The 14,181-nt window shown below is 45.1% G+C and overlaps 1 protein-coding gene across 4 annotated transcripts in view; it reads left to right on the forward strand.

Annotated features, from left to right (window-relative positions):
- Positions 1-14,181, forward strand: part of snx7 (sorting nexin 7) — a 113,745-nt gene that overhangs the window by 41,928 nt on the left and 57,636 nt on the right. For all 4 annotated transcript variants that reach the window (XM_036125412.1, XM_036125413.1, XM_036125411.1 and 1 more), the window contains one exon: positions 12,067-12,177. In XM_036125412.1, coding sequence (XP_035981305.1) covers positions 12,067-12,177 — 111 coding nt within the window. The remainder of the gene's footprint in view (positions 1-12,066; positions 12,178-14,181) is intronic.

Below are 14,181 nucleotides of genomic sequence, written 5' to 3' on the forward strand. Positions count from 1 at the left end.
ATATATATACAAACAATGACTAACACATTCACATTAACACGTTCACAAGTATGAACATCATGCTTCCCGCAATGCTATCTTGGCGAGCCGCCGCCGCCTCGCCAGTTTTATTATTATTATTATTATTATTACTATATATTTTTTTTTTTTTATGTTGGCGAGACGCTACCGCCTCGCCAAGCCGCAGCCGCCGCCGCCGCGGTAGCGTCTCGCCAACATAAAAAAAAAAAAAATAACAATAATAAAACTCGATATGTTTATTTGACGTTAACACGCGGTTCTTTGTCGTTGCTTTCGCGCGTGCATATAGTGAATGGCAGGGAAAAAACACAGTTCTCGCCGTAAAGCGAGACTTCTGTGTGTGCGGGCCGTGAGCTCTTGCAAGTGCGGTATTTCCCCCACAGACCCCCAGGGCGGCCGAGAAAACCTTTGTTCGACCTGAAATGACTCATTTAATCATCCAAAACGGTATGGAACACATTAATTAACTGAAAAATGTTGCATAGTATGCCTTTAAGTGATCAGTATGACTGGAAAAGTGCTATACAAGTTCAGTCCATTTACCATTAAAGGAATTCTCATACTATATCCAGAACAAACATTTAATTACTTTACTCTAGATTTTTCAGTATAGACCCGGATAAAAAGGTAGTCTGTATCTGAGTACTATTTCTCATAATTTAAGCACGGCCAGTTTTCCATTCATTTGAAAAAAATTATTATAAATGCCCTGCTACTAGGGATGGGAATCGAAAACCGGCAAACTCTTTTCGATTCCCGGCAGTACCAGAGCCTAGAGCACCGGCTCAGGGCAGCACGACTTATGTCACGTTTTTTACGCAAGTTACGCACACGGCATTCAGTAGGCGAGTACGACGTGACCAAACGTAAAAGCAAAACAAAAAATGGCGCCACATCAAGTAAAGAGGTCGAAAGTTTGGCTTCATTTTACAAACAAGGCGCTTTGTAATCATTGCAAAGTTGCAATTTCAACCGCAGGAGAAAATACATCGAACATGCAGAAATACCTGCGCACACAACACGGCATAAATTTTAATGAATGCCGTGTTTTTGATGCCTTCCGGACAGAAGCTAAAGTTACTACCAGAATGGTAGGCAACTCTGGTAAGTAGCAAGTTTTACATCACTGGCTTTGCTTATTGTGGTTCTTTGTAAATCATATCCCATTTCTAGAAATAAACCAATTTCCTACCTCTCTTTGGGTTTATAAGGGAGTGTGCCTTTCTCGTTAATCCAGCCCTTCATTGCTAGCATGTTTAATTAAAACTACTGGTAGCTGGAATTCTTACATGATTCTAGCAATTGCAGTGGATGTAACGAAACACGCTACAAAGTTGCTCCGCAGTTCAGGGAGCGAGAGAAACGTGACACTCGTTTATATAAAGGGTGAGATTAGTTTATTTCCCGAAATTGTACAGTAATGTTTTTTCATTAAACGGATGCCTTCTCCATTAGATTTAGATAACTGTGACGAGACTGTCATTTGTTTATGGATGAACCCGGACATAGCACGCACACACAGAGCTGGTCTTTAGACAGTTTATTGTAGGAGGAGAAGCCAGAGTCCATTAATACGGGAGTGGAGGTGCAGAGTCCAGCAGCGCAGCAACCAGGAGCGGGATGAGCGGAGACCAAGACGAGAGGACAGGGACAGACAGGCATGATGTGAATGATGAAAGACTTGTAATGGATCCTCAGCACGGCGGAGACCCGCAGCACGGCAGAGACCCGCAGCACGGCAGAGACCCGCAGCACGGCAGAGACCCACAGCACGGCAGAGACCCACAGCACGGCAGAGTCAAAACTAAAACTAATCTAACCAAGGTGAACCAAAATAACGAAACGCAGGCAAACAAGAAGGCGTCTAAAACGCTAACAGACAAACAAAGGCGTCTGATCCACAGGCAGACAAACAAAGGTGTAGGAACGCCGGAGGGCAAAACAGGCATACCAACGGCAGAGGGCAGGAACAAGCAAAATGGGCGTACCAACGGCAGAGGGCAGGAACAAGCAAAATGGGCGTACCAACGCCAGAGGGCAGCAACAGGCAAAACGGGCGTACCAACGCCAGAGGGAAGGAACAGGTGTACAACCACACCAGAGGGAAGGAACAGGCGTACGACCACGCCAGGGGGAAGGAACAGGCGTACGACCACGCCAGGGGGAAGGAACAGGCGTACGACCACGCCAGGGGGAAGGAACAGGCGTACGACCACGCCAGAGTGAAGGAACAGGCGTACGACAACTCCAGAGGGAAGGAACAGGCGTACGACAACTCCAGAGGGAAGGAACAGGCGTACGACAACTCCAGAGGGAAGGAACAGGCGTACGACAACTCCAGAGGGAAGGAACAGGCGTACGACAACTCCAGAGGGAAGGAACAGGCGTACGACAACTCCAGAGGGAAGAACGGGCGTACGCCAACGCCAGAGGGAGGAACGGGCGTACGCCAACGCCAGAGGGAGGAACGGGCGTACGCCAACGCCAGAGGGAAGAACGGGCGTACGACCACGCCAGAGGGAAGGAACGGGCGTACGGAAATGCCAGGGGACAAAACTTGCCGGGGCGCAAGGAAAGAAATCGCCGGGGTGTGAGGGAAACGCCAGGGCCCAAGGGAAGAGATCGCCGGGGCGGGAGGAAAACGCCGGAGCCCAAGGGAAGAGATCACCGGTGCGTGAGGGAACGCTGGGGCGCAAGGGAAACGGTAACATCTAAAACACCAAGGAGCAAGAACAGAGGGTGTCCTAACACGCCAGGGACACAAGAGTTCTAAATACCAAGGAACTGAGAGTGCGCTGGGCAATAACAGGCCAGGTGCGCCAGAGGGCACAGACGGCGACACGGGTGCGCCGGAGGGCTCTGGCAGCAGCTTGCGTGCGCTGGGCAGTGACAGGCCGAGCTCACCAGAGGGCACAGCCGGCGACTAGGGGACACCAGAACTACACAGAAACTACAGAGGGCTGAGACCAGACAAAACTAAGGAACACGATAATCATACAAAAACTAAGGAGCGTGAAACTAGGGAGCGCAGGAACCCAAATGAATGCTAGACCTAAGGAGCGCTGGGAAAGCGCAGGAACCCATAGAGCGCAAGACAAAATAGAATCAAACCCAGGACTAGAAAACAAAGGCAAGAACTAAACAGTGAAGCAAAACAAAAAACTAGGACAGGGATAACAACACAAAAGCAAAACTAAGCAAAAACTAGAAAATCTAAAGTAAAACAATAAAACTAAAGCAAAACTAGGAAATAAAGCAAATAAGAGAACTAGGGCTGGAACCAATACACTACGTAAAAACTAGAGAACTACAGCTAAAGTAAGAAAACAAAAGCAAAGCGGGAAAGCTAAGATAAAAAAAACTAGAATACTAAAGCAAAACTGAAAGACTAGAGGCAAATCTAGAATACTAAATGCTAGGGAAACAGAAACTAGGAGGACTCAGGAGAACTAGAACAGGGGAACCAGGAATAACCAGAACCAGACTGAAACTATAGAGGGCAAAATAACAAAAAAAACCCCACCAGGACTAAGACAAAACAAAAGAGTGTAACACAGCTCATATCTGGGGAGCTCAGGAACCTTACAAGCGCCGGGACCTTAATGAGCGCCAGGAAAGCGCAGGAACCCGTACCACGCAGGAACCAATAGAGCACAGAAATATAAATAAATAAATAAAAATAAAAAAGACAAAACCTAAAGACTTAAAATATAGAACCAAGACAAGAACTACAGGACTAAAGAAAACTAGAAAAACTAAGGCAGGAGTAGAAAATTACATACAGAACAAAAACAAAGAGTACAAGACTAAAGCAAAGCTAGAAAACTGAAGCAGCACTAGAAAACGAGAGGCAAGACAAAAAAAAAAAACACTAAGAAATCTAAGACCTACTGAATAACTCTAAAACTGAAAAATGCTAATTAACTCAAAACTCAAGGAAAAACAAAACTCGAAACTAAGACAGAGACTAGAGAGCTAGACAGATCTAAGGCAGGAACAATTATACTAAAACAGGAACAAAAACACTAAAACAAGAACTGGCTGGGCAGCAATGCCTTCAACTTGCTGGGCAGCGGCAACAGTTTAGGCTGGGCAGCGATGACTGGAAGCGTCGTCTTTTTAATGCTGAGCAGCGTCGGAGGTGGGCTTCGCAGAGGGCGATCCCGTGGAACAGAGTCAGAGGCGGGGCGTCGCGGATGCGACCCCGGAAAGACGAACCAGAAGCAAAAACACCCACGGAGATCTTGGGCTGAAGAGGAGCAATTCCTTCCGGCTGAGCAGAACCAGAGTCGAAGGCACCCACGGAGACCTCGGTCTGAGGCAGAGTGGATCCTGCCAGCTCCTGCATCAAGCTCTGTGCGTGCTCGGGTTCATCCTTTGGCCGGTCCGTACTGTCATGATTTGTTTATGGATGAACCCGGACATAGCACGCACACACAGAGCTGGTTTTAGAGAGTTTATTGTAAGAATGGATGATGACATGATGAACCAGAGTCTGTTATCAGGCGGAGATGAAGGATGCAGGAGCTGGCTGGCAGGTTCAGAGCGGAGAGTCTAATGGGAAAAGCTGCGCTGCTACACAATGGAGGAGAAGCCAGAGTCCATTAATACAGGAGTGGAGGTGCAGAATCCAGCAGCGCAGCAACCAGGAATGGGATGAGCGGAGACCAAGACGGGAGGACAGGGACAGACAGGCATGATGTGAATGATGGAAGACTTGTAACGGATCCACAGCACGGCGGAGACCCGCATTAGGCAGAGACCAGCAGCACGGCAGAGACCCGCAGCACCGAGTCAGCCAGAGCGCAGCAGCAGGAGTCCACAGTTCGGCACCGAGTCAGCCAGAGCATGGTAACAGAACTAACCTTGAATAAGAAGCAGAGGTGGCAGGGTTCCAAAAGGCAAACAAGCAGACAGGCATGGAGAGGGTGTGGAATGATGACGGACCGGCAAAGAAGTGAAGGCAGAGGGAGGCTTAAGTAGGGAGGCTGGCAGGTGAAGTGAGTCTGGCTAATTAGTGACTGACAGGTGTGACTAACTGCAGTGGGAGTGAAGGAAAGGCTGAGTGAAAGGGGTAGGAGGAGACTGAAAACTAACCATAAATAAGGCTAGATCCTAACTAAACCCAGACAATGAGGAAGAACTGAAAAATAGTTAACAAAAGCCAGATCAAAACTACACCCTGACAGACACGGGTAGCCTGGCTGGCTCAGAGGCTGGCAGCTCCCGTTCACTGCCTTCTGTTTTCGCCGAGGCAGCCAGAAATAGAATGTCCCAGGTGAAGGTAGACGACTTTCACTGTGCAATTACAAAGTTCATCGTTAAGGATTTGCACTCATTTTCTACAGTAGAGGCCCCTGAATTTCGGTAGGTGAATGTGAGGCTGTTGTCAGATTGTCATGTCAGATTGTCTAAATAAAATATTTTCTCCACATTAAACAGATACACTCATTCATTCTCATATATTCTCTAGGGAAATGACTAAGGTTCTCAACCCAAAATACAAAGCCCCAAGCAGAGAAAGCCTAACCAACCATTTGATCCCTGCTTGGTATGATGTTGAAAAGGGAAATCTGATCTCTGAGCTGAAAACCGTGTTGAAGGCAGCTATCACGGCTGATGGACAAGTTCTAGTCAGGATCATTATTTCACAGTTACTCTGCACTATATGAGCAATGGCCAGGCAAAGGAAAGGTCCTAAAAAACCAAAGCTGTGTACCAAGCTGAGACAGGCTCAGCTGTAGCAGAGGAGATTGATGACATCCTAGAGGAATAGGGTATACGAGAAAAGGTTGTGGCAGCAACTGTTGACAATGCAGCCAACATGGATGTAGCCATCAAACAGCTGAGCATCCTGAAATTTCCATGCTTTCCCCACACGCTCAATCTGGGAGCGCAGCAGCTGTACAATTGCACCACAATTTCAAATTGGGCAGCACGAGTTCGAGCAGTGATAGTTTGGATGAAAAGGTCACACATGGCAAAAGTTGTTCTAAAAGAGAAACAAGACCTAACATTGCATTATATTCATGAAAATATAGATGTATAGGTATGTGTACATAAATCATTAGATAATACATATTTACATTGTGTGTATGTTAACCCTCAGAGCTGCCCAAGCACATGCTCCTCCTGGATGTAAGGACCAGGTGGTATTTCCTCTATTTGATGATGGAGAGATTCTGTGAGCAGTTCCCTGCTATCCAGGCTGCAGCCATAGACACACGCATAAGAAAATCCATGGAGAAGGAAAGGTGATATATATTTCATAGATACTATGGCTTAAACTTGTTTTAAACTGGTTTTGTTGTTGTTTATTTATGCTACATACATCCTTTTTCTGTTTTTATTTCATTTTTTAGGTTAGCCAAAATAGGCAATGAGGATTTAGGGAAAGCAGAGGCGTTTGTGCAGCTCATGCGGAAGCATTACTCTTCCACACTAGCTGTCTCCAATGAGAAAAGTCCAACCTGCGGTGAGATTTTGCCCATCTTGCAGAAGCTGGAGCAACAGTACACTGTGCAGGAAGGTGACTCTGCTTTCACAAGGAGCATCAAAGAGAACATTTGGAATGATCTCTCCAAACGCTACCAGGCAAGCACAGCTACATTTAATCTTATCTTGACACTTTAAGATAATTTGCATAATCCCATACAAAATGTGTAATGTGAAAAAAGTAATGTGACCTTCCATGTGACATTATTCATGGCTGGCATTTTGTATTGATTCCATTTCCTGCTGTGTTCTCTTTTGGCCATTAGTCTAATACCATCTTATCCTCTTTTATGAAATTGAAGGGAGCTGATATTCAGGATTAATTTCTGTTTCAATTCTGTTTCTCTTTTGATTGCATTTGATTCCATTGTGAGTGAGACCTTGTACGGCTCTGTGTTAAAAGTTATTGATGTGTTTTAAACACAATGTTTACATCACTTCTCAAGCTCCCTGAGGAAGGAGAGACACAGAGGGAAGGCTGCGAAGATTGGGGTGAAGGAAGAAGAAGAGGAGGACCATGTAAGTTGGCTCATTTATTTGTAATGACCTTTGGATGCTGTTTTGTCATGATTATTGAGTTTTATAGATATATATAATTTATTTATTATTTTACTTCATGCTCATTTAAATTCAGGCACTGCCACCACCATCAAAAAAGACAGCCTTGGAAGAACTATTCGAGGAGGAAGACAATGAACTGCGGTCACTTTGTGAATTACAGCCCCGTCTTTCCCTAGCCCAGAGGGTAGATCAGGAAATTCAGCTCTACAAAAGCTTTCCCTCCATCCCCTGCAGGGATAGCGCCACACTGTGGTGGTGGAACAAGCAGGATACGCTCCACCCCATCTGAGAGGGTGTTCTCCACGGCTGGAGACACATTAAGCCCCGAAAGATCCAGTATCTTGCCAGAAAAAGCAGATATGCTCATCTTTCTGCAAAAGAACTGTTAATTTTCCCTACTACTATTTTATAATTATTATTTTTTATTATTTATATTTAGTTATTATCACATCATTTTTTATTAGACATTATTAGTTATTAAGTTTGTTCTTATATTCATTTTTTATTTAAACACAGATAAATGTTACTCCAGTTGCACATTTGCTGTGGACATCTTGACCTTGTTGAGTTTGTAAGTTTGTTCGTGCAATTGTTAAGTAAATAAAGTTGATGCTCATCATCAAACTGTTTGTTCTCCTTTTTTCCCCAAATTGGAATCGAAAAAAGAATCGATAGGGAATCGAATCGTTTCACAGAATCAATAAAGGAATCGGAATCACGAAAATCTTTTCAATTCCCAACCCTACCTGCTACTATTTTTTTTTACACTATTTAAATGACGATGATCATCATCAGGCAGCGCCAGTCCATAGGGCGTCTATCTATATAATGTAGACGCAGAACAGAGGGCAAAGTGAAAAGTGTGTTTATGGCAGCTACACAGAAATAAACGGTGGGCTAGAGAGGTAGAAGAAGATGGCATGTTTACCCGTTGTACACACAAAGACATGAAGATGGGGGAAAAAGGCCTGTCTGTGAAGCCCATATGGATATTTTTTTTAAAATAAAAGATTAAAAAAGTTGCTTCACTAAATAATAGCTGAATGCTTTACATATGGTGGGTAGTTGTTTTACTTTACTTATGCTGAAGGTGATGGAAACAGAAACCAAAATCCTTGTTTGTACCCACAGACTTGGCTAATAAACTCACCCTTGAAAGGCTGCCAGTATGTTATGCTGTTTTCAGTCACAGCATTAATAAGTAACAATATAGCATTTAACTAAACTGTGCTGCTTGAAACTTCTGTGCCATTTTGTCAGTACAGGTTACTTAAACCTAGCTTTAAATGCTGAATACCTGTCTCACTGAATTAGACAACTTTGTTATTTTGTATGCACAGAGTGTGTACAGAACAAAATTTTGTTGCATACAGCTTGTAAATTGCAGTCAAGATTAAATTACAGTATAAGGTGCAGCAGGGATTTGAAAGTAAACAATTTAAATGTAGACAATGAAGGAGAAGTCACAGTGTACAGGTGAGTATTTTTAAAACCATTTGTATGTGCAGAATTGATTGTGCAAGGGCATTTGTGCAAGAATACATTTAAAAACTAAGAGTTTCGCAGCATTTGTAATGCTAGATGGAGATGCAATGATGCAAAATGTGCAAATATGCGAATGTTGTGCAGAGTTAATGGGTTATAGATCAGCAGTTCAGCAGCAGTTCAACAGTCTGATTGCAGCAGGGAAAAAGCTTTTGCAGAACCTGGTGGACCTGCAGCGGATGCTGCGGAACCTCTTCCCAGAGGGCATCAGGGTGAACAGTCCATGGCGGGGGTGTGAGGGGTCCCTGATGATGTTACTGGCTCAGGACACGCAGCGCTGAGATGAAATGTCTTTTATGGAGGAAAGAGGAGCCCCGATGATCCCTTCTGCTGTCCTCACCACTCTCCTCACGTTCTTCTAGTCGGAGGCACTGCAGCCTCCACACCATACAGAGAGACAGCTGGTCAGAATGCTCTCTATGGTGCTTCTGTAGAAGGTCGTGAGGATGGGCGGGGGCAGGTGGGCTCTCCTCATCCTCCTCAGGAAGTACAAGCGCTTCTGTGCCCTCTTCACCAGTGACGTGGTGTTCACAGACCAGGTGAGGTTGTCCGTGATGTGCACCCCCATGAAGTTGGTGCTGCTGACCACCTCCACAGCTGAGCTGTTGATGAGCAGTGGAGCGTGGTGAGGCTGGTTCTTCCTGAAGTCGACGATGATCTTTGTCTTCTCCACGTTCAGGATCAGGCTGTTTTTTCTGCACCAGCCCACCAGCTGCTCCACCTCCGCTCTGTAGTCCTGGTCGTTGTTGTCTCTGGTCAGGCCCGCCACCGTTGTGTCGTCAGCAAACTTCACGATGTGATTGGTGTTGAACCTGGGGATGCAGTCGTGTGTCATCAGGGTGAACAGCAAGGAGGCTCAGGACACAGCCCTGAGGGGAGCCCGTGCTGAGGGTGATGACATCAGAGGTGTCCTGTCTGACCCGGACCGACTGAGGTCTGTTGGTGAGGAAGTCTAGCAGCCAGTTGCGAAGAGGTGTGCTGAAGCCCAGATGTTCCAGTTTTCCCACCAGATGCTGTGGGATGATGGTGTTAAACGCCAAACTGAAGTCCAGGAACAGCATCCGCAAGTGCGTGTTCTTCTCCTCCAGTTGTGCCAGGCACAGGTGAAGAGCAGAGGAGATGGCTTCCTCAGTGGAGCGGTTCCGCCCGAAGGCAAACTGGAACGGGTCGAATGTTGGGGGGAGACTGGAGACGATGTGTTCCTTTACCAATTATTCAAAGCACTTCATCATGATGGGAATCAGTGCAACAGGCCGAGAGTCGTTAAAACAGGTGACTTGAGGTTGCTTCGGCACCGGAATGATGGAGGCAGACTTAAAGCATGCTGGCACTGTGGCTTGGTCCAGCGAGGTGTTAAAAATGTCTGTGAGGACACCAGCCAGCTTACCTGCACACTCCTTGAGCACCCGCCCAGGTATGTTGTTGGGACCTGGGCCGTCCGCGGGTTGACTCTCCACAAAGTCTTCCACACGTTGGCAGTGTCAAGGCGGAGGACCTCCTCTTCCTGATGGGGAATAGCGTTCACTGCTGGAGTGCTGTTTAGTGCCTCAAACCTCCCAAAGAAGTTATTTAGTTTAGTTTAGGAAGTCAGCATTAACTTCACCCACCAAGGGGGAGGGCGTGTTGTATTCAGTGATCGCCCGTATGCCTTTCCACATGCTCCTGGTGTTGCTGGCGTCATGGAAAAGCTCTTAGATTTTCTTAGTGTGATTCCGCTTTGCTAACCTGATGGCACGGTTCAAGTTGGTTCTCGATGACCTCAGTGCCTCCTTGTCACCAGACTTAAAGGCTGAGTTCCGTGCTCTTAGTGCTCGACGGACCTCCTCAGTGATCCAGGGTTGTTGGTTTCCTCGGGTGATGATGGTCTTTGTGGTCCTGACGTCCTCAATGCATTTGTTGATGTAGGCTGACATAGCCATGGCGTACTCATCAATGTCAATCTTGTCCTCATAAGTTGCTGCAGCTTTGAACATGTTCCAGTCAGAGCACTCAAAATAGTCCTGGAGCGCCTCCATTGCTCCCTCAGTCCACACCCTCACCTGCCTCACTACAGGTTTAGCTTTGATCAGCAGGGGCCTGTATGCAGGAATTAGCATAACAGAGAGATGGTCTGAAGAGCCCAGGTGGGGGCGGGGGGCTGCCTTGAATGCGCCTTTAATATTTGTATATACTAAGTCTAGAGTGTTCTCTCCCCGAGTTGCAAAATCCACATGTTGGTAGAAATGAGGGAGAACAGTTTTCATATTTGCCTGGTTAAAATCCCCAGCAATGATGAAAACGCCCTCCGTATGTGCAGATTGCAGCTCAGAGATAGTCAGATATAGAACACTCATAGCCTGTATTGTATTAGCGCTTGGAGGAACATACACCGCTGTGATAATTACCACTGTGAAGTGTCTAGGCAGATAAAAAGGTCTACAGCTAATAAGCAGGGTCTCGATGTCCGGAGAGCAAACATTTGTGATTATTCTAGCATTTTTACACCAGGTGTTATTGATGTAAACGCAGAGTCTGCCTCCTCGGGTCTTACCGCTGAGTTCTTTGTTTCTGTCGGCTCGGAAAATAGCTAGCCCCTTCAGGCTAACGGCTTGGTCTGGGATTGATGAGGTAAACCATGTCTCGGTCAGAATCAGAGCGCAGCATTCTCTAAACTCCCTCTTTGCAGAGAGCTCGAGTTGTAAAAAGTCTATTTTGTTGTCCAGTGAGCGGACGTTGGAAAGCCAGATGGACGGGAGCGGCGATCTGAATGAGTTAGCCTTTAGCTTAGCTGCTGCTCCTCCGTGGCAACCGCGCTTCTTCGGCCGGCTACACCGCCTTCGCTTTGCTCTCCACCGGCGTGAGCTGCTCGTTGAGTCCGCCGCTTCACAGGCCTCCGGGACTGGTATCCGTATTAGGCCGCTGCCACGTAAACAGTCGAGCGTAGCAGTAGTTAAAAGTCCAAAGACTCTACATGACCGTAACTCCAACAGCCGCTCGCCGTCAAGTACTGATCGGCTGGGTAGATGAGAGATTTGTAGCGAGTTTGGTGGCATTTTTTGTGAAAAATGTCGAGAGTTGGTCGGAGTTATACGCGTAGCCGCTGCCTCGGGGAGCGCCGCCAGAAGTTGGTGCACGCTCAGATTTGTGCCTGCACCCTCACATCAATGACACAAACATACGCCATATACACCCACAACACCAAAACACATGAGAGGGAGGAAGCTGGAGCACCACGAAGCTCACAGATAATTATGTGCTACGTTTTCTTGGTTTGGTACATGTGATAGTTGCTCATTTATTTATGTGCTCAGATGTCATATGGGTTTATTTTCCACACTTATGTGTTAATTATTCAATATTTTTCTTCTGTAATTATATGATGAAAATTCAAGCATCAAAGTCCCAGCCCTAATTAAACCTAATATGTAAAGCTACATGAAGTTCTCCTTTCGGTTTCTTCTTCAGACCACATGCAGTGAGTTTGACTCCAGCCAGTATGAAGTACGTCGACGATACCAGGACTTCCTGTGGCTCAAAAGCAGGTTGGAGGACAACTACCCAACACTAATTGTTCATGTACGTATGACAGCATCACCTTTTCAGCCACACCAAAAGAAAATTAGATTTCTGTTGGATTTCTTGCCCATTATCCTAGGACATCCTTACTTCTTCTCCTAGTCTTTGTTTTTAATTCCATAATAGTTCTTTTCTTCCTCATAATTACATGTTATATGTATATTATATATATTATCTATAATATACCTCAAATATTTTAAATTCAATTCTATTCAATTTTATTTATATATTGCCAATTCATGAAACATGTCATCTCAAGGCACTTTACAAAGTCAAGTTCAATCATATTATACAGATTGGGTCAGATTATACAGATTGGTCAAAAATTTCCTATATAAGGAAACCAGTTGATTGCATCAACGTCCCGACAAACAGCATTCACTCCTGGAGAAGGGTAGAGCCACAGGGAGAGTCGTCTGCATTGTACATGGCTTTGCAGCAATCCCTCATACTGAGCATGCATGAAGCGACAGTGGGAAGAAAAACTCCCCATTAATGGGAAGGAAAACCTCCGGCAGAACCGGGCTCAGTATGAACGGTCATCTGCCTCGACCGACTGGGGTTACAGAAGACAGAGCAGAGACACAACAAGAGAGACAAAAAAGCACAGAAGCACACATTGATCCAGTAATCTGTTCTATATTAGATGGTAATAGTGGGTGATCTGTCTTCTCTGGATGATGTCACAGTTAACAGAACGCCAGACCAGGTGCACCTACTATGAAGATAAAAGAGAGAGAACAGAAAGTTAAAGCAGAAATGACAACACGTAATGCATAATTGAAGAACAGTAGAACTCTATGGAGTGAGAAAATTAGATCCTGATATCCTCCAGTAGCCTAAGCCTATAGCAGTAAAACTATAAAGGTAGCTGAGAGTAACATGAGCCACTCTAGTTATAAGCTTTGTCAAAAAGGAAAGTTTTAAGATTAGTCTTAAAAGTAGACAGGGTGTCTACTTTTGAGTTGAAATTAATTAAATTGAGTTCTAAAGCTACACCTTTTCCTTTATTGAATGCAGAACTGGGACTAGGTAAGTAATGCACATCTTATCATTAATGTAGGCCGCAGGCAGATGCTGGTTGATAGCGGCTGTTGTCGCTAAGCCTTCATTGTTGGTGTGAATCAGGATAGGATTTAGTATCATTCAACTCAGCCACTGTGGAGCTGTACTCTGATAAATGAAAGCAATAAAGAAGGTGGAAGATAAGCATAAATAAGAATAATAAATAAGAATAAATAAAAAAGAAACATTGTGTGGCTTCCCTGATATTTGTCCTTTATCATGTGGAGTACCAGGTTAGCCAAAGAGTGGTTTTAATTTCAGGTAAAATAAAACTGTAACCATTGTTCATTTCCTGTTTGTCAGTCTGCCTTCATTATGAGTAATGTATGTAATGTGAACCATAGTAGCCAAAGATAAAAAATAGCCACGGTAACACGTGGTGACAGTAAAAACACTCCTTACTCTTCTGTTTCACAAACAGATTGCTTGTGAAAGCTCTGTAATTTCTGATGGGTAAAAGAACCTCTCAAGACATGGTTTGTACACATCAAAATCCTGCTGCTGGCTTCAGAGCAGGGATCAGGAGGAGAGAGGGGCAAACCCACATGTTCAGACTTAAGACTGCAACATACTCCTCAAGAAGTAAGAAATTTGTTCTGGGTCCTCTGGCTGCAAGAACGAAATTACCTCATTTTGTTCTTGAACTCTTGCACAGAGTTCTCGCTGCTTGTTCTTGACACATCTCGGCAGAATTTTTTTCTTGCAGGGTGTCCAACTATTGTTGTGTGGCTGGTTAGAATTTGGATGGGCATGTTTAAAGTTCCCCCGGCAATGTTCAGATAATGCAAAAACAAGGTTCATTCTGTCTTCCTGCCATACAATTTACACAATCTTAGCACGGGTGTGACGTGTGTGCTGTAGTAAAGGGATTTACTAGGAGTTTCGCAGCTAAGCTTCTCGTGAAGTATGAATAGAAAGAGCCAAACTAACTTATTTTCT

The sequence above is a fragment of the Fundulus heteroclitus genome, chromosome 21 (genome assembly GCF_011125445.2).
Source record: "Fundulus heteroclitus isolate FHET01 chromosome 21, MU-UCD_Fhet_4.1, whole genome shotgun sequence".
NCBI lineage: Eukaryota > Metazoa > Chordata > Actinopteri > Cyprinodontiformes > Fundulidae > Fundulus > Fundulus heteroclitus.